Genomic DNA, 25424 nt, shown 5'->3' with positions numbered 1-25424 from the left:
GCCTGCTTTAAATTTCTCAATAACTTTATCCCTGACCTGTCTGGTGTGTTCTTTGGACTTCATGGTGTTGTTGCTCCCAATATTCTCTTAGACAACCTCTGAGGCCGTCACAGAGCAGCTGTATTTGTACTGACATTAGATTACACACAGGTCCACTCTATTTAGTCATTAGCACTCATCAGGCCATGTCTATGGGCAACTGACTGCACTCAGACCAAAGGGGGCTGAATAATTACGTACACCCCACTTTGCAGTTATTTATTTGTAAAAAAAATGTTTGGAATCATGTATGATTTCCGTTCCACTTCTCACATGTACACCACTTTGTATTGGTCTTTCACCTGGAATTCCAATAAAATTGATTCATGTTTGTGGCTGTAATGTGACAAAATGTGGAAAAGTTCAAGGGGGCCGAGTACTTTTGCAAGCCACTGTACACTCATTCATCTTAAACTGCATGCCTTAACAGCAGCACCTCAGCATTTCCGAGGTCATAAATGAACCTGAACAACTTCCCATTAACCTTACCAAACCAACAGTCCTGGTGTGTTTAAAAAAAGAACACTAGGGAAAGTTGTCGGAGATGTTGATTGAAAGATGTTCTGTTCTTAAAAATACAATGGCGTCTCTAATATATATATATAGAGCTGGGATCATATATTACTCCCACTCACTTGAAGGTTGACGTCCAACAGAACAGGGTCTGACATTTGCATTTTCACATACAGCTCCACCGGGTCATGTCGAGAAAAGTTGAGGGTTTGTGTGGCAAACGGCTTATTTTTAATCGTCTATGTCTCAGTGGACAATGATTGGAGTAATTAATTCCACATGTGGCAATTTTTTCAACATTCAAGGGCAGAAAGTGCATGAGAAGCATAAGACTGAAACACTGTCAATGTATGAGATGTGCCTAAATGAATACGTGTTACACTTTCTTTTAATTTTGCTAATTTTTGAAAAGATGAGAAGCACAGACCTCTGGACTCTTGGCAGTCTGCTGTAGTTCCTTAAACATTTCCAGCACAGTTCTCTGCTTTAGCACTTTGGTTTTCTTCTTGGGAACCAAGCTGTACATTCCCATTCGCCTCTTCTTCTTACGGGATGACAGCGCTCCTGAGTAAGAGCCTAGAGCACAAGAGAACACCACATTTACAGCTGAGTGTTACCGCAGACAAACATTACACTCTGCTCCAATTTTTAGTGCGTTAGCTTTTGTGATGTGTCGCTGGAGTCAGTCTAACCTAGCTGGAGCTTGGCTGGGACAGGAGCTGGAGAAGCCGAAGGAGCTGCCGGTTCTGCAGGACCTAGAGGTGGCTGTGGTGGAGGAACAGGTGCTGGTGAAGCTGACGATGCAGTTTGTGCTGAAGATGGCGTATCTGGTGGACTCTGAGGTAGGTGGTTCTGAGAGGGTGACTGCGGTGAGGATTTCTGCAGGTCGGGTGCAACATGAGACTCCATTTTGGCACTCTTTGCTTCCCTTAATTCCCTGTTAAGAAGCTGCAGAGTGACAAAAGCATGTAGGATCAATGTGTTACAAAAGGTTTCCTCATGGTTAGTTCTTGTTTAATTTCCTTGTTTTTAAAACCAATTTTCATTCAAATGGATTTGTTCCAGCTCCAGGATCCGATCCCCCCTCTTATTCATGGACTTCATTAGAGCAGCTTAGCATGATTCAAATACAAAATAATCCATATTTATCGTATACTAAGCCCTGGTTCAGCTGATCAGTTCATCCTGTGTCCTAACTTTAAACCTGTGCTCACAATCAGAGCTGTGGGTCTGAGATGTCCACATAAGTGAAATCTGCACGCACTGACATAAAGAGCCAAGAACAGAAAAACTCTCTCAAACTTGAGTTTGTAGAAGTAAACCAATTGAGCTACAAACAGTGACCTCATTATGTGAAACTTTGGATATGCTTAATATAAGGATATGATTGTAACAGTATATTTATGGCAGAATAAGGAAAGTAAACAAGGCCTAATTTTATTTTATTTTTTTTAAATAAAACCTAAATATACACACACTAAGTAAAATAAAGCCAACATTTTTAGTGTTGTAATGTCCACATAGTGAGCTACGGTTTTACAACCTTTCAATTAAATATTTCCAAGTAGAAGACTCAAATACACGAAGGCTCCATCATTGCCTGGGGCTTCATTTCAGCCAGTGGTGTTGGGAGAGTACCATCAGATTTTGAACCACCATTCACTACCATCTGCAAAACTTCTAACTGGCAATAGCTTCATTTTTTCAGCATGAAAACACATACTACAACAGAACACTATCAGCCATGGACTGGCCTCCCCAACGCCTGAACCTCAACATTACTGAAGCAGTGTGTGATCAATGTGACAGAAAATAACTAAAAGGCTGCCGACAAAGGAACTTTGAATGTCCTTCAAGAAGCCTAGAGAGTTATTCCTTACTAGAAGGTTTTCTAAAAGAGGCCAACGTGTGTTGAAAAATGAAGGTGGTCATGTAACTCTGTTTTTGACTTATATTCATTTTAGATTTGCACACGTTTCTATACATCACTGAACCACTTTCCTGACAACATAAAGCAATGAGTAGTTGCTCAAACTTTTGCACAAACACACTTCCTTATATACTGCTAGCTAGTTAATCTGTATCTATAACTGAGTATCTAAAGTGTGTAAACAAATATATTGGAGTAAACCCTGCGCCCACTCTCTAGACTCCCCTCCACAGGCTGCAGCTATTCCTGCTAGAGAGCCAGGATGGCTAATTCCAGCCTGCAGCTATTTTATTAAGAAATATCCTAAGTTTTATTCAAAGATCCAGAAGTTAATGTGCACAGATTATATTTTAACTTCCTTATGCAGTAATGCTGTCGCTGTGTAAAACAAGCCAGTAGTGGAAAGGAGCAGCAAAAAATACTTCTCTGTCAATCTCTTGCTCTTTTTTTTTTTTTTTTTTAATAAAGATTTAATTTAGGCATTTATCCTTTACCAAGTGAGTAGCAGACAGGAAATGACAAGCAGTAAATAGCTCAGGGCTGACTTGAGCCTGGGCTTCTGCAGTAGGCTTCCAGCTTATGGGTCACCTGCTAAACCAGGTACACTGCATGAAAATACTGACTGTAAGAAATATAAAGTGGTTTTACGTGTCCAAGCACAATATCAGTGTCACAAATGCAAGAGTTAGTGAAGCCTGTGAAGCCTTCAGCTGTCAGCCATCTTGGCTTTTTGAAACTGAAACAAGGGGCTGGATCTGACTGTGAAACCGATGGTCACAGCACACCCAGTAGCCAAAGAGCACACCCTAGATAATCCTCCTCTTTTATTTCAATAATGACTGCAATTTAATCAAATTAGGGTGTTTTAAACAGCCTGAAACTACTGACTGAACCCATAAATTCTTCAAGGTTTTTACTGAGGTCACAGGACGAGGAACTGAGGCTGTATAAAACTGGTCACCAGATGCTGGCCAAGAATGCAGGCTTAACTTTTACTTTTACTGGACTTTTACCATTGAGCCCTGTGTTTGCTATAAGATGTTATTCCCACATAATTTGCTCTTGTTAAAATCGTGTTCATTCGTATCATTTATCCTCTGCCTTCATATTCGAATAGAAAAGCCGCCTGTTGAGCAGCTGGCTCGATGAACCTCCCCATGTTAGTGCAGATGCATGCATGTGGGTAAAATCGCATGTTTGTTGTTAAAGCTTATCACAGAGAGACTACTATTGTTATTGCCCATTATGAACAGTAATAATGGGAGGATTTCAGAGTGAAGAAGTTGTGTGCCCCATGTCCGCTTCTTCTAATCAAACCAAAAGGTCTGAGAATTAAGCCTGTTTCCTGCTGCAGACAAGTAATACAAAAAGGCCTCATCTATATTTCAGGAAATGTTTAAGATGTTTACATTTTTACACATCTAACAAGTTTTGCCTGATAAGAAAAATAAATAAATAATTAAGTGTTGAGGAACAATTTCCTTGTTTTTTTCTATGTTGTATAAGATATGCCTTATGATGTTTGCCCAAAAGTAAGTAGACAGAAAAAGTTCAGGCGCCAGAACCACAACCCATTAAAGTGCTAAAAATTGTTATCAAACTGGCTGAAAAATAAAAAATTAAATTTAATAATCATGCACTAGACCCCTATTCTCCAGGATAACACTGCAGAGGCGATATGGCAGCCTCGCCTCTGTCAGTCTGCCCCAGGGCAGCTGTGGCTACAACAGTAGCTTGCCTCCACCAGTGTGTGAATGTGAGAGTGAATGAATAGTGGCATTGTAAAGCGCTTTGGGTGCCTTGAAAAGCGCTATATGAAATCCAATCCATTATTATTATTATTATTATTATTATTATTATTATTATTATTATTATTATACGTTTTTACGTGATAGAAAAATGTCATATCCAGATATCAATGACACAGCATGCAAAACGAGATTCCACCATGCATCAGACAACCTCTGATGAGGATGAAAATAAGAGCTACTTGGACAACATCCAGCTAAGTAAAATGCTTTGAAAAATATGCAAGAAACCTGTTTTAAACCAAAAAAAATATTGCCGACGGCCAATGACATCCCTCAGCCTCCTAGTGGAGTATCAATTTAAAACTCCTACGTTGCTTCGTTCTTGAGTCATGTCATTCATAAACTTGGGTCTCCATGTCGCCTGCCTCGCTGGCCAGCAGGGTGATGACACCCATCAGCCTTTAAGGGCAGAGGGGTTTAAAAACAAACAAACAAAAAAACCCTACTATAGTGTATTTTCCAGGCACTGGTCTCATCAGGTAGGATTTAAAAATCAAATTTGATCAGATTGTTTTGGGGTTTTTGTTCAATTTCCAATTAAAAGTTTCACTTTTCACCAAGGAGACCCATTACATGTGTTGTGGTTTGCACAAGTGCTGCATGTAATTCTTCTTATGGAAAAATGTGCATCCAAATGAGGTGTTTCAATGACAATCATTTCAAAACAAAGTTCCACAAAGGTTCCAATCTCTTACATTTCCACTCTGCTCCTTATTAAATGTTCCTGTCAGCACCTTTGTAAACAGTTCTTAAGAGTTAGGAACTTTTAGTGACATTTCAGGTATCAAAGGGTGGCAAGATAAGATTGTGAAAAGAGCCACAGGTCTAAAAAGGAAGCAGTCATGCTCAAATACACAATTATATAATCCTGTTTCGACAGCTCGCAGCTTTGAGTTTGGGGAAGCCATTTTTCTGGTTCATCAGGACAAAATACACATTCACAAAGCCAGATCTATAAAGAAATTGTTCTTTATGATTTGCCTAGTCAAATGAAGGCAAAAACCAGAAGACACAAGAAAAGAAAATTGGGCTGGCCTACATAGTCACTGACATCAAGGTCATCCAACACCCTTGGGATGAAATGAATAACACACCGTTACTCAGAGGAAATGTGTTTGTGGTCAAATTGCTTCTAATACCTGCCTTTATAGTCGCAGACTAACCCTGTAAGCTCTAACACCAGGATTAGGGTTGATGTGTTGCAGCATGCATGAACTACTACTTTAACGCAGCTTTAACCATTCACACTCAAGTGTGAGGCACCCAAATGCTAAGGTGTGGATACTCAGACAGAAATGACCACGCTTCAGCACTGGAACAGAAATAGGAAAAGTTCAATCAGGAAACAAAATGTATGAGGAGGATGTTTTCTGCAGAACATCTCATCTTTTCCTAGATTTTTAGCATCTCCCTCTTGGCCAGCTGGGAATCTGAGAACTCCTGTGTTGATGTATGATAGAGCTGCTGATATAAAGAATAATGCAAGCCTCTAGCAGTTTAATAGTACCCCAACTATGAAACTGCTATCGAAATTGCATACAGGGCAATATAAGCTGTATTACTATAAGAGTTGCTGCAGGGATAAACCAGTTGTATATTGTAAGGGTATTTCTGAATTACAGATTTTTCCAATTTGGCCTTCAACTATTTTTACTCCTTAAGGTGTCGAAAAAACACAAATCTAAAGCAGACATGATAATCCCTTGCTCTTGGTGATGGTTCACCTTTTGTGCTGGGCTGACAGCAGGTCTGGACATGGTCTTCCGCGCTCTGTGTACGGTGACTGGCGCTGGAACCGGGGAAGGAGATAAACTGGTGCCATTTTTAGTGTCTCGTGTCCCCTGCCCCGGCTTAGTCCCTGTACTGGGGGCAGTCCTTAGTGCACCTGGACTCTGTGCACTCCCAGACGCCGAGGCAGGGAGGGTTTTGGCTGCATGCCCCCCTGTCGGTGAGCCCGAGGGCAACCAGTTAGTCCTGTGAGGGGAAACTCCCAAACCTGGCGCCGCTGCAGCGCTGCCATCCTGCTCCTGCTGCTTAGTGAGAATGAATCCATTGCTTCCAGTAACAGAACCATGCGGTGGCTCCGTGTCAGACGTGCCATTTTCATTTAACAACAGTACAGTCTTGTTATTTCCTGTTGTCAGGTCCTTGTGGCTTGTGTCGTCGCTCTCGGTGCCGTTCAGCATCACCTCTGCTGCAGGGGAAGAGCCCAGTCTGTCTGCTACCTCTTTGTCTCCATCTACGCATCCAAACAAGACAAATAAAATCACAATGTAAACCCATCATTTACACAAATAAAATACCTTCAAGTGTATTTAGACAAATACCTGACTTCTCTTCTCCATTGCTTCCTGGATCGAGTCCCTCTTTCTTTGTGGAGCCACCTTTATCCACGCAGCTCTTGGCTAGACCAGCGGGCTGATTTAACGAAAAAAAAAAAAAAAAAAGTACATATGAGCGAAACTCTGTTAAATTAAGCTTTATTAAATACTTTTTTTTGTGGATAACATTATCAAGTGGCTGCTTAGTTTGTAATGTGTCTAAAAACAGGCCCCCAGTGTTCCTAAAGCCTAAGACACTATCTGAAAAGTGAGTGTAGAGACATTTATTTCTCGATAAAAATACCCAAAATATTCTGGTTTTAGATTCTCAAAGCCACATTTGTGATCCAGGCCTAAGCAGGCATATCTCTGAATTAAACAATCATCCTTCGATGCACCTAATCTTGTGTAAATTCCCTTTTTATTTGTGCTTTTCAGTAATGTATCAGTGTCAGGAATACTGTAGAGCCAGCCAAGAGATTGGGGGCCACCCCCATGCACTCTCATTGTCTCCAGCTTCTCTCCTTATATGCTACAACTAACCAGTGGAGTAACAGACGCCTGCCACAGCTTCAAAAGAAAACCAAATCCCCCATCGACTGTCTTTACATTTCACAGAAATAACAGCAGGAAATATAAAGACTCTTCCTCCGAAGCAGACCCTCATCTTCATGCTCACTCTGGAAAAACAGGCCCAAAGGAAACTGGAGGCCTTGAAGGAAAAATCATTGTGACTTCACTCTCATGCTTACTATTAAGGTCTACTTTGTTGCAAAGCCTTCACTTTCAGCTCAAATATCAACATTTAGTCAATCTAGGCCAGTTCAACCTTGAGGAATTACACAGAACCAGCACAGAAAATAAAGGTTTACACTTTCCCTAACCTCATAAGACTCATTTAGGGCATATTTAGGGACAGACACGTGCTGATCAGTGGTGAGAGGTCATATCTGATGAGAAGTAAGTCAGGTACTGAAGCCGATTGCCCCAGGAAAGCAGAGGACTCATTTTCTTCTCACATTAAGCCAATCAAATATAGTCTGAGTGGTCTGCCATGCATCCTTTCTCCCCGTTTGATTCCCAAGTGTCCACCATCCAGATGAAAGGCAAAGACTATCCAAAAAAATTACACTTTGCATAAAATATCAGTTAACCTTTATGAAGGAAAGCAGAGGACACATTTTCTTCTCACACAAACCCAATCAAAAGACCTGAGAGAGAATAAGGCCACTATAAGCTAATGGATTCAGTCAGTTACTCTAAAGCCTCTCCTCAATGGCTCAGACAGTGAGACTGTGTGAGTCCTGATCTGCTTACAACCGAGACTCCAACTAAATGAACTGTCAGGAAACATGTCCCTGTTCATGCTCCTGAGCCAAACATGAACCTAATCAATCAGCAACAAGTCCAGGCCAAGGACTGGTCTGTGAGGGTTTGTCCCCAAAGAACATCTAGTCTGGGACAATCCTCTTTGGTGTATGATCTACATGGAGGAATCTAGTGAACACTTGTGAGCATCAAGAGAAGAAGAATCTTTTAGCCCCCCCCCCCATGGTTTGAAGAAAGCCAGTTACACAAAAACACACAAGCCTCAGCCCTCCCCCTAGTGGTGAAAAGTGGAACATACACAGTGGAGACAGGAGAAGGGGGAGGGAGGGAGGCAGAGAAGGCTGTCTGCAGATCGCCGCCATTTCGCAACCAGATTGTTTACTGACACAGCGCAGCCATTGCAGCAGTTTTCCACTAGATGGGGACTGAAGGGGTCTGGAAGCTCATAGATGGGAATATGGAGGCTGCTGAAAGAAGCTCCAAAGCTGAAACCAAGGCTGTGAGAGCTAATCAGAGCCTAAGCTGCAACTGTGAGTGCACAATGAAGGCCCCAGTGGTTGGACTTACTAGTGATATTACACTATAAATATTAGACAGAAGCTCATAGCACTATAAAGGATCAGCCTTTCCTGTCCATACAACTTAATGTGAACCTCTTATGTGACAAGGCAGGTGCTGATGTGACCTATCTTTAGATCTGCTGAAAGAGACCTGAAAACAAGTCAGAGAGAGCTACCAAACCACAAACACCATACACAGGCAGCTATCAGGCTGCCGGGGCTGGCACTAAGTACCGAGTACCTAAGTACCCAGATGAGAAAAATGAGAAAAAACAATAATGAACCCTAATAATGATCCCTCAAGAATGAAGAACCAATTTGTAAAACCTGTTCTCTGCTGTGATCTGCTTACATGCTAATAAAAAAAAAAAAAAATCCTAAAAAAATGAAAAATGCCCAATCGTACAGATCACCCTGACATTTAACTTGCTACCACTTTACAGTCACAGCCTCACACTGTGCTAAAGAAATCTGGCAAAGAAGCTCTTTTTTCAGGTGGTTTAGGGATTGAAGCTGCAGACTGTAATTGCAAAAAACCCTCAGTTTGAATAATCTGGGTGGTCTGTCATGCAGCCTCTCTTCTTGCTCATTTCCTGTCGTTTCCCAGCTGTCCACTGTCTAGATAAAAAAGGCAAAGATAATCTTAAAAAAAAAAAAAAAAAAAACTTGGCATAAAATTTCAGCTAACCTTTATGAATATGTCAATAATTAACCCGCCATGGGACACATTGTGCAAATGAACCAATGACCCTGAGCCATAATCCAGCAGCTGGTAAACATGGAAGCTCACATCACACCCAATAGTACTTCCTCTAAATTAATAAGCAGCATCTGCAGTATATATCTGAACATACTGTAGCCTAGACAAGGGCCACAGTGACCTCATTACTACATACTGACCACAGAGAGCAAAGAAGAGAAGGGATTAAAGATAAAGGTATAACCAAAAAAGGTGGCTGGACCTCACTTTAGAAAAATCAGGTAAATTTCAAGATCTTCAGGAGGTCACGCTTATCTTCCCATATTGAAATTGACATTTGTCATGAAGTGATTGCTCTAATTCAAAAGGAGCCGTCTCCAGTCACAGGATCCATCCATGCCATAATCAAATCTCTCTGCTACCACACACAATAAATGCACAAACAAATCCTCTGTCCTTTAGAACTAGTCTTCGATTTCTTGAATCCAGAGAAATCTGACAGATTAGAATTACTGACAGATGAGCAGCTCGAGGAGCGCGTCTTAAATTTAAAAAAAGAAAAAGAAAAAAAGAAAGAAAGAAAAAACAAAAACAGAGAAACCTTCTCAAAGAGAAGACAGCAACAGCTCAAACTAATTGGTAGTAACTTGGTCTAAAAGGAACTGGGAAGGAAGACTATGCATCTCCTCAGACCACTAAAAGCCAACTAAGGGTGAAGAATACAAAGCTAACATGTCGTTTCTCTTGTGCCTCCAGGAAGCATCATACCTGCTTTCTTCTCATGGCCTCCATTGAGAAGAAGAAGGCGGCAGAGAAGGAGTGAGTGAGGGAGAGAGTGTGTGTTTGAGAGAGAATGAGGGAAGGGGGGAGGACAGAGAGGGAGAGCGCGAGGATCTGTCGAACAGATTGTTCCTCCTTTCCTTTTCTTTCCCCGCATGCACATTCACCTCACCGGTCATGTGACCTGGTGGCTCCCTCTGTCGGTCCTCTCCGTCAGAGGGTCTCCACAGAGCATGCTCAGTCATTTCCAACTGTAACACCACTCCATTTTTTTTTTTCCAAACTGGAAGACCCCCACTGCTAACGAAGACCCAAATCACCACCCAAAGGCTTCATACCCAACAAGAATAAGAGGAAAAAGCCTGCATAACCTGAATGTACAGATGATTTTATTTCTCAAATCATGCCTGTATTCATGCCAAATTCACTTATTCTATTTATACATATTTTGTAATTCCTTTAATCATTTCATGTAAAAATAATAAATCTTCTCGTCAGTAAAGGATTTTTAAGCTCCAAAAAGCCTCAATAGTATGCAGGCACTGCCATTTCAGGAGGAGCAATGGAGAGAAGGAAGGAGGAGGTGCAAGAAATGAGGCCCAAAACCAAACTGTTTTTCTTCATAGACAGCAGGCCACTTTCTGAACCTCTCAACAGGAGTGTCTTTTGTCTCCACTCAGCCCGAGGCCAACAAACACCACTAAACATGGCCCTGCCAGGCTCATGAAACAGATATTAAGTTAAAGGCTGAGCAGCCATTAAAGAAGAAGCCTGGAAACACTTAGAAAGGAAAGCACAAAAGGACCTAAAGATATCAGCCTACGAGATCAAACAAACTTAGCATAATATGTCAGTACAAAGGTTTTCCATCATTGTTTTTGTTGTCTTTGTCATACTTTGTGTTTTAATGTGATCAAATGGATTGCATCATCTATCCAATAAAAAAAAACAAAAAAACAATGCCATTACAAGGAAGTATATCAACGAACCCTGACAATTTATTTTAGCATTTCTGCCAACAATTAACTCACAATTAATAAAAAAACCAACATAAAAACAGGTTAGTTCATTGGGGAACTTCCTGGACATGTAGGAATGCAGACGTAGAAATGCTGCAGCTTCTACTGTTTCACAGCTAAACAATAACAAGCTAATCCTGACATGTGAGCTATGCAACATGCCCAAGACAATGACAATGGAAGCAGGGTTGGGAGGCATACCTTCATACCTTTCTGACATTTTACTTGCGTGTCTAAAACATGACAGTACTCAAGTTATTATGAATAAAAAGAAAAAAAATAGTTATAACAGAAAGCATTATACTTTATATTGTTAACTTTAATTCTGATTCTGACTTCTAAATTATGACAGCCAAATAATCAGGACATAATTATTACTCTTTGTATTAATTTTCTCTACAAAGCTTTCCTTTTCCTGTTCCAAATCAAGCACTCCCATTTCCATTATATAAGGGCATCTGTGCCCCACCTAAAAAGCTCAGCGAGTCCCTGATGATAATAAAAAAATAAAAATATTTTTTAAAAAGTACTCTTTCACAAGAAGCTATTCAGCTATTCTTCAAAGATCACTCACCACCCAAAACCTGCTCTCAAATGACATCGGCTTAATGATCCATTTATGCTCACCACAATGGCTTTGTGCGCTGATCAGGTGACGTCATCACACAGCCACATCCATTTGTACTCGTTAAATTACTCGGCACTGCTGCAGTAATCCCTCTCCACGATTTCTGTCCTCCCATGTTCGTTGTGTCATATATGCTTGTAGAGGTGGACTTGCTCACACAGTCATGCCTGAAACATGTCCATTTTGAAAATAACTGCACCTGCTATTATTTAACTTAAATGTGCAACCAGCTGAAACGACACCAAAGGACGGCTTACACCAGCGGATGTGACGTCGCTTTTGTCATTTGACACCCTTCGCAATGGTGAGACAAGCATAAGGCCTCGAGACCAGTTGGTGACCCCTGACAACCACTGGTGGCTCAGGAAAAATGTGTGTTCCCCAATTGGTTGCAAGTGTTTGCTGTCTGCAACCAAGTTAAATTGATTGCAAAGAGGTTGCTGCATCAAAACCTTCCTTGTGATTTTGTTTGAAGATACTGGAAGATATCACCTGTAGTTTGCATGGACGAGTTCATACTGCTCTGCAAGTAGTTGACAAGTGTTTGCAGACAAGTCAGGATCTTCCATGTAAACTACAAGCAACTGCATTGCAGCAACAGCTCACCAACCAGTTGTGGAAAATACGTTACACATTTTTCCCCTAGCAAACTGTGGTTGCCAAGGGGTCACTGAGGAGTGTCCAGGCCTGCATGATTGACGTTTTAGCAACTGAGGCTACGTCTACACTAATCCAAATAAATTTGAAAACGGTGTTTTCGCCTAAAAATGCTCCACATCCACACTATCATTTTCAATCGTTTTCATCCATACTGAAAACGCTACGTTCCTGTACTGTGCATGCGTGAAACATAAGACCATTCAACCTGCATCATTTCCGTCTGCCGTTTATTTACTTTCCGGCTCTTTGAAATGTTGCGGCAAAATGTCGAGGAAAAGTACCAAGTTTTATCTGGAGCATGTACAAACTGATATTAATCAAACAAAACAACAGCTGTACAATACCGTCCTGCTTCTTAGTTGAATTGGTCACATGACTGCATTATATGACTAAAATGCATCATTGTTTTCGAAAGCCTCGGTTTTCGCAGTCCACACTGCAACGCGAAAACAGCGTTTTCAAATTTATCCAGTTTGGAGAGCGTTTCCAAAAAGCTCGGTTTTCCTTGTCCAAAAAAACCATCTCAGTGTGGACGGAAGGCCAAAACACAGAGAAAAAGATGAGTGTTCAAACAAAAACGTATTAGTGTGGACATGGCCTGATTTCACCATGACTGCTACAAACCTCGAACAACCACTCAACTCATCATCAGGGACCTTTTTGACAACTTAAGCTTTACATGTATCTTTTGTTTGTATAGTAACATTCAATCTCACTATACCACACACTTTTCCATTCAGATAGTAGTAGCATTTTATTCTTACGTTTTGGTTCTGTAATAGTGGTTGGCAAACACAGGTATCTGTCAAGGACTGCACAGAGAGAAACCATCTCCAAGAGAAGGCAGCAAGAGCTCAAACTAACAGGTAGTACCTTGACCGAAAGGGAGCTGGGAAGGACCACTATGTACCTCCTCCAAAACCAACTAAGGGTGAAAAGATTCAAGCCATTATGTAATTTAAAGGCTTAAATTATTGAAATTAAACCAGTTAGTTCATCAACAGACTTCTGAAATATACAGAATACCCAATTTAGAGCTATAGCTTTGACTCTTTGATGTCAACAGAACAAGACAACCCTGACATGCAAGCTATGCAACATGCCCAGGACAATGACAGCAGAAGTAGGCTTGGGAGACACCCATTTTTGTCATATCTTATAGAGATTAGCATTTCAAGCACAAATTCCATTTGTTCTTCAGTGGGACCAGACAACCTCACTTGCCAACAACTCTCCCTGATGAACACGTGTGTAGGCCAGCAAAACAAGCACTCCACCACACTCCACACTCCAAAAACTACAAATAAAAAAAGCCCAAGGCATCAATGTGGCCCTAAAAAAAATAAATAAATAAAAAAAAATAAAAATAAAAAGCTTCAAATCTCAATCTGATTGAGCACTGATGGAACAAACTTTATTCATACAGACCCAACACAGAGGAAGTTAAAGAATCTGCTGCCAAAGTTCTGATAATAAGACACAGCTACACACCCTCAGAGGCTCTACGTCCATTTCCTGAAGTGTCTAAGCTTTTCTAGGAGTATAAAGGGACCCCTAAAAAAAATATTAGAGAGGTGATCTAATTGTTGGGTCCTAGGAAGCCTTCATTAAAAAGCTGTCCAGGATAAATCTATTATTATCCATTATTACAAAAATGTGTTTTTGAAAAGACCCCGTAGTTAAAAATCCTAAAAAGAGACTGCTAAGCCTAAATTATTTACATTGAGTAAATGCTAAGTAAAACAGAGTCATCAGAGAAATAATAAAGACAATCTCAAAGACGTCATCAGTGTGGTATTTTAAACAAGAAATAAATTTATGTTCTGAGATGGTCACATCACAGGAAAATGTTACACTAACTACCCAGATAAAGAATTTAACTGCTCTCCAAAAGCTGATAAACACTAATTTCACTGTGTTCGTTTCTGGCTGACCTCCAGAGAAGAAAGGACTACTGTTGCTAGCTTCAGTCCTAGAAATAAAGTCCTGGTTGAGATCAAGTATACCAGACCTGGGATCTTCAGTAGAGAAGTAGCTGAATTATATCAAGGTCTGTCACAACGACAATGAACCAGCCAAAGGCAGAAAACAGAGTGTTAATAAAGCTTTAATATTATGAAACTCTGTACATGCCTGTGAATTAAAAGTTATACATCTCTCCCCCTTTATCTAGATAGATGCTTCAAAATAATTGCCTAAGGGCATTGCCAAGTGGCAAAAGAGGGACTCTGGTTAAACTTCACTTGCTTGCCGATGTCAGTGCTAGCAAAATACCTCTAATATAAAAACTGTGAAAATGCTAGCTAGATACCTTGCCAAAGTGTGACAACAGCTTGGCAATAACCACAAGGCAGGGACTGTTAACCAGACAGCTATAAGTCAGCTATGCAAAAAGCATCTGGCACGTGTAGCTTCTTCACACTCAAGTGGACCATGATGCCTTTACACTAATCAGTGTTACTGCACAGACTGTGTTTCAGAGAACGTTCAAAGTATGCTGTCTACTCAAGTATATTTAGTGAGACGTTTAAACATTCATTTTTTATTGATCGGAGAGAACCAGGCCACCTGTGATCAAATCAATAGTGGACAGTAGCCCTTATTTTGAAAGTTTAGTTACTGTTAAACACCTAGCTATGTTGCTTCCTGGCTCATGTTTTGAGTTAAACCACAGCCAACAGCAAGTGTAAAGCTCCTACACTGAGACAGCAGAGCAAAAGGATGACAACGAGCTGCAGTCAAAGTCTGGAGAGGATTTGAAGTCTATCAGAAGGATGATAGACTCAATGGAGAGGCAGCTGATCGGTTTGTTCTGTTATTTGTCACACAGTACATTCTAATATGTTTCTTATCCAACCGCTTATCCTCCAGTACAGGGTTTCGGGGGATCTGGAGCCCATCTCAACCATGACAACAGGAATAGACTAGTGACTTGTCCAGAGTCTACCTGGACAGGTCATAAAGTCTATGTCCCAGGGCTAACCCACAGACAACTGTTCACACTCACATTCAAGCCTGCTGCTAATTTAATTGCCAAATAGCCTAATATGAATTTTTTTGGACTGTGGGAGGAGTACCTGTAAAGGACCCACCAAGCACAGCTAGAACATACAAACTTTACACAGACAGCCCACAGCTGACCATTTGATTTGGACCCAGGATCTTGGGCAACACAATGGTATGGTGTAGTAGGGATGTGCACAACTAGTTGTCTATGAACTAATCGTTGCTACTGTAACTAGTCAGTACCAGATGAACTAGTAGTTTGATGCCCAATGTCGGTAAACTGCTGTGTCCTAAATGTTATGCAGTCATCTGCCACCAGGTGGAGCACTGATGTTGAGAAATTCCATAAGTCTATTACTCTAGGCCTGATCTTTTTGTTAACATCATTGTCATTAATTCTTTTAAAGTTGAAAGAATGAGATTGCAGATACAAGCAGGGAAAATGAGCTTTCTCTAAAAGGTGGATGGGCTCTCCCTTACTATAGGGTAAGGCGTTTAGTCATTTGGTAGAGGCTGAGGATAGCCCACTACTCCGCTACATCGAAAGGAGCCAGCTAAGGCGGTCATCCCCTGGGTAAGGTATTCTGGTCTGGCATGTCCAACCGGGAAGCAGCCCCAGGGTAGATCCAGGACACGGTGGAGAGATTACATCTCTTGAGAACACCTCAATGTTCCCCGGATAAGCTGGAGGAGGTGACTGGCAAGAGGGAGGTCTCTGTGACCCAACTTCAGATAAGCGGCAGAAAATTGATAGATGGATGAGTTATCATTTTGTCATTTTAATTTTAAGTTTAACTGAAGTGGTTGTCTTGAATTTTAAATCGAACAACATCCACCATTTATAATCCAGAGCACATTTATAAGTTTTCCGGATATCTGGATCTGTTTCGAGAATAGACCGTATTGTTCATAATCCACGATGCGAGGTGCTGCTCAGTTAAGCAACATGATTCATTATTGATGAATATGATTAATAGTTTTCAAATTTTATTAACAGTTTTCAAATACTTGTGTAGAGTTTTTGAAATTGTCAAATTTAACTTGATATCTGAGTGTTTTAGTTTTAGCATATAGCACATGCAATAACACAACAGTGCATCATCAGTGAGCATGTGCACTGAACAAATCTATTAATCAAGATGCTCAACAGCTGCAGGGGTCAAATAGTACCAACAACTTACTACAAATACTACAAAATCCCTACAACAGCATAGACCATGTTATAAGACAATGAAGACCAAATGAAACCTGTTACGTGCATATATTCAGAATAGGCACGGCTTAGACACAAAAAAATGTAAACAATGCAATATCAAATTTGAATCAATAAAAACATTACCATTTTACCATATATCTTATTTGAAAATGTATCAATACACCTTAAAAAGTCAATACCACACATCTGTTATTTTACCTTAATAGATGACTTCATGGGCTTTAGCGTGTCTGCTTTTTTGAAATCTGTGTCTGCTTTTTTGAAATCTTTAGAATATTTGTCATAAGTGTGCCTGCTACACAGAACCATTTGGCAGCATCACGATTTCCTTATTAAGGCAATTTCATCTTGACAATATAAAATCAACCACAGGAGCCCAAAGCACTGCTCGACATTTGTCCAAGGCTGTTCTCCGACGTCATCTCCTGTCTGAATGAGACACAGATGTAACCAGTGTACACTAAGTAAAGAGGAAATTAGAAACACCTGTACAATATAATGCCAAGCCCCTTTCACCCAGCTAAAGACCTAATAATGGAATTGGCAATGGCCTAGCATTTGTATAGTGCTTTTCTAGTCTTAAGCTTTGTACTTGAAAGTAGGGCAGGGCAATATGGCCAAAATATTTATCAGTATATATATTTGAAAATCTGCGATAACGATATAAACTGACGATATAATTGACGTGAGACAAAATACTTTACAACTCCACAACTTTATTAGTGCAAAAAAAAAAAAAAAAAAAACCCCATCAGTGTATTTTCACTTAAACAAGCAGCTGTTTTTTTATGTGCAATAAAGCTATATAAAATTTAACAGTGCAAATGCAAATTCCTTGCTGACAGTTTAACCAAAAGGCATTTCCAGTGGAAACTGGCCGACATATCCTGAGCTTAACCATGTATAATATCCACAAAACTTTAAAAGAGGTTTACACACACAATACGGTAATATTATGTTGACGCACAGTACGTATTACTCTGTGAGGCTCCTGACTACGATAGCTGTAATGCTCCAACAATCCATCAAGCGTTACGGCTTCGTAACTTACGAAAGTCGTACTAAAACATTTGACAGATTTTTGAGCGCCGTGTACCACATAAGATCGGTTCGAGGTCAGTAAGCACAACCAGAATTCACAGATGAGGCACACCGGATTATAAGGGGCACTATCAATTTTTTAGAAAATCAAAGGATTGATTTTAAGTGTGCCTTATTTTCCGAAAAACATGGTAATAACGACGGCCTGCTGGCATGCTCTACCAAAAATTGTGCTTTGGTGTGTATCTCACGGACGAAAGCCAAACCATCTTGATGCATTCTCAATCATCCAGGAAAGTAAATCTCCAAAAGTTGAATCTGTTCATCTGGACGTAGCGTTTTGTGGGAGAAACGTTTCGTCACTCATCCAAGTGACTTCTTCAGTCTCAGCTGACTGCAGGTTTCCCCAAACCTTATAAACAGTACATTTGCATAATGACTGAAACCAGCCCACTGAGGGAACAATGGGAACACTTGGATGAGTGACGAAACGTTTCTCCCACAAAACGCTACGTCCAGATGAACAGATTCAACTTTTGGAGAAAGCCAAACCAGTTCCACACCACTGAAGTTGCACCATTTTTACAAACCAATTCTGGTTCATCTGTTTCATACAACGTTCCGCTTTCGCCCTTCTCATTCTCTGTTGCTGCCATGCTTTTTCCGACATGTGTGTATGAAAGCAAAGGCACTGCGCATGCGCGTTTTACCCATATTCTATCGCGATATTTCATTTTCTCATCATTGCCTAACATTATACCGGAATTATCGTGAATGGTATGATATGGCCCAGCCCTAGTTGAAAGTTTACCACCAGGAGACATCTGAATATCCAGCTGAGTGGGTAACCCTCCAATATACATGCCAGTCAATGGTCTCCTTCACTCCCATTGGTAAGACACTTCAATCGCTCACCTGTCGTCAACTGAAGTTGCTGAATGTCACTGATATTCTATATTCTCCTAATATATTTATTCATTTGGTTTTTTTTTTTTAAACAGAGTATAAATCTAAGTGAGTGAACCTATTATTTCAACAGGAACATGTTTACTGCATGATGTTTGTTAAACAGTGGATTCTCTTAGCTTTAAATGTAATTCAACTGAAAATCAAATAAACATGACACAGGTTCATTTGACGATGAGTTGGGCCGGGACTAGCGGGTCTTTTTGACAGTGAAGCCCATCTCGCAAAGGCAAGTAGATTGCTGTCAGAACCCCCCACCCCCACCCCCCACCCCAAAAAAACCCCCTCTGTCTATGCAGAAGCCTCTGGGAAAACCAACTCTTGGCTCATTTGCTCCATGACTTTGTAAACACTCATTGTAAGTGTCAGAAAGAAGGACTTAGGCTATAACTCATGAATCACAAGCTGTTATTCAGTGTGTGGTCTCACCATGATATCCATCCATCACATATCACGTATAGGTTCAAAACACAAATAGCCCTTTTCCACTGGTACCTACTCGTCTCGGGTTTTCCACTAGGTGGTAGCACCTAGTACCAGGTACTTTTTTTTTTATTACCTACTCAGCTGGGGTTCCACGTGATCTTAGGCAATCCGAAAATGTGACATCAACAGTCTGCATGCTACCGACTGGCTATTCAGTGGCGTCACTCGATGAGTCATGAAAGAGTCTCTCTTTTGAAAATCAAAACCACTCTTATTGAAACTTCGCAATGACGGGAATGGGTGCACAAAGAAAGAATACCGTAGTCCCCAAACAAAAAGTCATACACCAACCAGCAGGTATACCGACGTCTTGATGTCCTCCATTGTTGTGGTGTTGTGTCGCATACAAATGATGTCACTGGACTTTCAGCTGCGTTTCTATAAGGACCCCACGCGCACTAAATGGTACTTGATTGTAATGGAAAATGACTGTGTGGCAGGGCATTGTCTATGGCGCAGGTGCAGGGGAGGCGGACACACCTGACCGCCATCTGCAATCATCGTTTACAGTGGCACCAAAACCCAGAAATCGGGCATGGCGAAACTGCGACTGGCGCTGAACCAAATGGTGGCCGAGAGAGCGGAGGGAGCAGGTGGCGGTGTTACGCCGCCAGTGGGAACAGCTGCAGGACCGCAGAGTGCCGGATGCAGCTGTTGCAAGTCTGGCAGCTTGGATCGGGTCCTGGCTGACACTGCCGCCTCCCCCATCGGCATCCCTCGACCGTATGGCAGTGGCTGGTGTCCGTTCTGCTCCGGCACCCCTTGCCAGTCCCCAGGGTGAGGCCAGCCAAGGCACAGCCTACCTCCGCACCAGTACGGACTCCTCAGGTGGGAGTGGCTAGTACCCAGCAGGTGCCTGTATCTGTTCCTGTTCCCTGGAGGAGGGCAGCCGAGCAACCTCCACTTCCACCACCTGCTCAGCCCAACGTGGTGGACAGCGTGCCAGAGGGACCTGCTCTCCCAGAGCTGGGGATCGGGGCGCCAGAGGGACTTGATCAGCCTGAGCTGGTTGACAGCATGCGGGAGAGTCCTGCTCAGCCAGAGCCGGAGGCCGACGTTAGGGAGAGTCCTGCTCAGCCAGAGCCGGAGGCCGATGTTAGGGAGAGTCCTGCTCAGCCAGAGCCGGAGGTCAGAGTGCAGGAGGGACCTGCGCACCAGCTGGACCTGCCTCGTTTCTACCAGAGGCCAGCGTGCGGTGGGACCCTGCGTGCCGGCCGCCTGCGAACCTCGGCTCACGTCCACGACTGCTGCGCCAACGGCACTTGCCACACAGCTGAACCAATACATCCCTGCTGCTGAATAGGTTCGCCCGGATGGCTCCCCGGCCTCAGTTAGGCGATGGGGGTATGTGGCAAGGCGTGGTCTGCAGTGTGGCTGCAGGGGAGGCGGACACACCTGAGCGGCATCAGCAATCACGCCTCACCGGCTTAAAAGCAGAATGAACTGGGTCCTGTTGTTGTTAGTGGTGTGTTTAGCTGGCAACTGAAAAGCTGCCGCCATGCGCAAGTTATAACAACTGGAAATAACAGAAAGTGCTGAAAAGTGTAAAAATGTGGTCAAGTCTGCCATGCTTTGTTTACAGACTGAAACCATGTCAAACCAAGCAGGTGGGGAAAGGGCTATAAAATTATGAAAACAATCAGCTAAAGGCTTCATAATAGGCCATCAAACAATCGAAAAATGTCATAACACAGATGGTGCTGGCTGAAAGATCTCTTTTAGTCATCTTTGCTCGAGCTGAACTAGGTCTGAGCCTCTGGCAGGGTTGAAAGCTTTGTTATTTTGGTTTTCATAATCATTGGAAGCCAAAACATTAATTTACATTAAAATTGAATTAGTTGCCCTGCCTGATCTTTACAGGCTAAACACACCCAGTGTGATTTGAAGCTCTGCAAAGGAGTCAGACAAGATAGCACACGGGCGATCGTGGCTCAAGAGTTGGCAGTTGGTCTTGTAATCGGAAGGTTGCCGGTTCGAGACCCGGCTCAGACAGTCTCAGTCGTTGTGTCTTTGGGCAAGACACTTCACCCGTTGCCTACTGGTGGTGGTCAGAGGGCCCGGTGGGGCCACTGTCCGGCAGCCTCGCCTCTGTCAGTGCGCCCCAGGGCAGCTGTGGCTACAATGTAGCTTGCCATCACCAGTGCGTGAATGTGTGAATGACTGAATGTAGTGTAAAGCGCTTTAGGGTAAGTAAAGCGCTATACAAATACAGGCCATTTACCATTCACACACCCAGTGTTTTCCTGATGTCCGGATTAACCCAGGATGCAAACACTTTAAAGTGGCAGCACCAAGAAAAAGCCAACCATGAGGTTCAAACACAAAACCTTCTTACTTTGAAGCAACAGTCATAACTACTGGTCCACCATGCTACCCTTAGTTTTCAAATGGTTCTTTCATGTCAGGGTTTTCTTTTTGGATATATAGGTACCTAGTTGGCTGGTGAAGTGGTTCTTATAAAGCAGGGCTGCCACACAGGAAATAAAACATTTTCCCACTTTGCTTTCACTTTTACAGTGAAATCAACTTCAAAGAATCAGCAGGTGATCCTTCTGCATTATATCTATGCTGAGGGTTGAAACCCCTACACCCCATCATGCACCTCACTAAAAAAATAACATTACATAAATGCAGCCTTCAGTTACTGGGATTGGCCCATTAAGTAACATTTCCTCCTAAACAGACTTCTGGTTAACTCGATGGCCTGCATTTTATTCTGATACCATTTTTTTCAGTCAACTGACTAAATGAGAAAGCCACAGCTGCTTGACAGAGGCGAGGCTGCCGGACACTGGCGCCAAGAAGAAGAAACATGAAGATCTTGAAGAAGAAGAAGAAGAAGAAGAAGAAGAAGAAGAAGAAGAAGACGAAGAAGACGAAGAAGAGAAACTCCACCATCAACTAATGTTTTGGCATAATAATGACCACAGAGCAATGTGGTTATGAGGTTAAATGGGGATGAACTAGCAATACTATAAAATGTTGGCAATAGGGGTGGTGACGGCCATTTCTATAGGTGCTACATAACTTACAATCTGTCTTACACATTTACAGTAGCTTATTTAAAAAATAAATAGACACTGCTAGGTTTAATAAAATCTTTAGTATCCAAGAAAAAAAAAAAGGGGGGGGGGTTGGGTACAATTCATGTTTTAACTGGTATCTGGAATTAAGTAGAAGTACCCAGCTATACCTTTTTTGGGCATTTTACACTGATCTCTAACCTGTCTTTTGTCTCTTTGGTGCTAGAGAAAGTTGTTTTCTACGAGTTTCAGGTTCTCCGATAAAAAAAAATGGCATCACTTAAACATTTTAGTCTGGTTTCAAAACACATAATGGCACAGAATCAGATCATTTATTGATTTTATACTGGTGAGTTGTACTAAAGAAACTCTGCAAAGGTTTCACCACCAGGTTGATTAGCTTTTCATCATCACCTGCTCCCCTCACAAGTGGGGCTCTACAAGGATGCATCCTAGATCCAGTACTCTTCACTTTTCCTGCTCCCATTGGGATACATTTTCAAAGAAAATTTCAAAGAAAATATATCCCAATGTGAGTCATCTGTTATGCAGATGACTCACAAATCTATCTTGCTCTCAAAAAGAATACCACAGCCCCAATTTCAGACAAAGTTGTATTTCTTGAATCTGAATTAGGAAAAAACAGAAGTGGAACTAGCCCTCCTTAGCGGACCCTTACGCGTCCTTTAAATGTGGTCTTGGCCCTTTGGATAATTTCTAAATGTCCCTTGCAAAAAAACTGACAACAACTTCACATTTGGTAAACAAATAAGTGCTGTTGTTGGAGCTAGATTCTTCCAGTTGAGCGCCCTTCCAAAGTCTAAGCCCGTTGTCTCTTTCATTGACTGTAAGGAAGTAATTCATGCCTTCATTTCATGCAGGCTTGACTACTGAAATAGTCTTTATCTGGGCAGCCAGGCTCTGCTTTCTCATCTGCAACTTGTCCAAAATGCATCATCTCGACTCCTTACAGGAACACACATGCGGGACCACATTTTTCCTGTTTTGGCTTCTTTCTTTCACAGTGTTTTTCAGCTTTTATTGTTTGTTTTCAACTAATTAAATGGGTTAAAACCTTCTGACATTCCTGCCCCTAACTATGCACATTCCCAAAAGATCGATGAGATAAATACAATTCAGTCAGTACCCCTAAAATACAAAGCGTAGTACCCAACCCTACCAGTTTCAAAATGTAGGTTAAAAAATAAATAAATAAATAAATAAAAAATCTTTTAGATGTTACAACATGTTTTGACCATTGATCTGTTGGGCATAGCAATGCCAGACCATCAGTGTTTCAAGTTTTCTCCTTTGAACTATCAGATAATATTAAGAGCACATTATGGCCCCCAAATTGACTGTGCCGCACACAGTGGTGTCACCACAAACCTATCACCATTTTTAATACTGCTGCATCAATATAGTCATCTAACGCTTATGTCTTTAACCCAACTATGCTGGTTTACAAAAAATTGCACAACAAGCCCAAACGAAACCAAAGTATGGCTTGAACAACCAGACGTGACGTTTCGGTGAGTATTTACTCTATGCTACAGATACTAATGCCTCACTTACACTATGATGCAGACACAGAAACCCAACAGCCAAGTAGTCCTCTTTGTTGTATGGCTTGAAAGTCCACCTGAAGTCAAGTGCATGTGGTTGCAAAAAAAACAAAAACAAAAAACAAAAACAAAACAAAACAAAAAAGCCAGCCAGGCACAAACCCTCACACTACACTCACCATCTGATGATGAAATTTATATCACAGGGAACCACACAGACCCTGTTGGTCTCGCGAACACGTAAACTATAGTCCCACCCTAAACTGGTGCAGTTTTAAAACTCAAACAGGGATAATGCTTAAAGTTGGTGATACAAATAAGATTCTGGGTTTAGATTGTGACTCTGGAAGTGGGTGTAAAATTGATTTAGTTTGGTTCATTTATTCAAACATTCATTCAGGTTGCCTGTTGATAACCAATCTGATAACCAATGTGTCTTTTAATCTTTAAAATGAAAGGTCCAACATTTCATTCATATCATTTCTATCACATGAAAAATAAAGCCTTCCAATTCCACCGACTGTACTCCAACATGGTGCCTGAAATTATCAGCTTAAAAGCATCAGACTGGCGCGCATATTTCCTCATTTTCCTCCTTTTTAAAATAGGTGAAGTGGCCGTTTGAGGGCAAATGCATCAAATAACAAACAAACAGTCACTCACACACCAGCTATGCGCGTAAACGGAAGTGGCTGCACAGCTCAATGCCCTACACCTTTCTCTGCTACACCTCGAGATACTCTCAGCACTGTTGGAGCGACCTCTGCCGAACAAAGCAAGGATTCCATATCGACCATATCTACTAAAAAGAAATGAAGCACCAGAGAATGAAGCTGTGGCAGCTTTGTACATGCCGATCAGCTGAAATGATCCACCTTCACCAATAAAACCTTCCTGTAAAAGCAAATCAAATCAATGCACCTACAAAACAGCCAGCAGCACGGAGAGCCGTGACAATATCCAACACAGATCAGCCTTCACTCGAAGAATAATTCAAATCATAATTAAAAGGTTAAAAAAGATAAATAATGAGTGAAAAGGTGAATCCGGATCTGGCGCCATATGTATGCAATGGGAGGCTGTTGCAGCTCTGCCAGTGCTGGCTTCATTTGACTGCATCAGTTACAGCACACCACCGTGGAGATAGCATTATCAGTCGAGCGTTTAGCCGCACTGTTAGGGAATAAATGGAGACCGATCGGTGTAAAGGGGACAATCGCAGGAATCCGGGTTTTTTTTTAGGAATTTAAAAGTGAGCATTCTGCTGTTAGCTAGCATCGCTGCTAACAGCTAGCTACAAAACAGTGTACAAATTAGCCACCAGTGAGCCGGCGACAAACAGTGCAGCAAGAACTGTGAGAATATTGGCTAAAAAGGCAAGTTTAAGGTGTGTATGTGGTTTATTTTGAACCGCTAAAGCTGGACACAGGCAGGACAGTAACACAACCCGGCACCATGTATAATCAGACCCCGGCAAAAAGCGAACAACGTGCCTGCGCAGAGTATTCATGTTCCGGGGCGCAGCATCTTCCTGCACATTCAGTTGCCCTCCGGTCCAGCACAAAAGCAAAAGACTCCAAGGCTGGCAGCGGCCAATTTAACGCGAACCGACAGTTCGACACCGGCGGCTCGGCCGCTCTCAGGGGGGTGGTCCACCCGTCGGGACAAAACATATTTTCCGAGGAGCGGAAAACAGGGCAAAAGTAAAACAAGCTTGGCGCAGAAAAAGCTCACACACTCACCTCGGTCCCAACCGAAGCCATGGTGCCTGGACGTAAACTCCGCCCACCGTGGAATTACGTCACATTTATTGATGCGCGCACTGAGTTAC

At 41.9% G+C, this 25424-nt stretch overlaps 1 protein-coding gene across 4 annotated transcripts in view; it reads right to left on the bottom strand.

The window, feature by feature from the left end:
• ehmt1b (euchromatic histone-lysine N-methyltransferase 1b) overlaps positions 1-25424 on the bottom strand; it is a 40725-nt gene extending 15301 nt beyond the window's left edge. For 2 of the 4 annotated variants that reach the window (XR_005613834.1, XM_039615095.1), the window contains exons 1-5: positions 25087-25320; positions 6621-6711; positions 6018-6532; positions 1245-1500; positions 980-1128 (exon numbers count right to left, since the gene is read on the bottom strand). Coding sequence is in view for 3 of the 4 variants with exons in the window: in XM_039615095.1 (XP_039471029.1) it covers positions 980-1128; positions 1245-1500; positions 6018-6532; positions 6621-6711; positions 25087-25266 (1191 nt within the window). In the remaining variant the exon portion in view is untranslated. The other 2 variants (XM_031738985.2, XM_031738984.2) reach the window with 2 other exon arrangements.

The sequence above is a fragment of the Oreochromis aureus genome, linkage group 7 (assembly GCF_013358895.1).
Source record: "Oreochromis aureus strain Israel breed Guangdong linkage group 7, ZZ_aureus, whole genome shotgun sequence".
In the NCBI taxonomy this organism is placed as follows: domain Eukaryota; kingdom Metazoa; phylum Chordata; class Actinopteri; order Cichliformes; family Cichlidae; genus Oreochromis; species Oreochromis aureus.
Note: the sequence above shows the minus strand (reverse complement) of the source record. Positions and strands in the feature narration are given on the sequence as shown.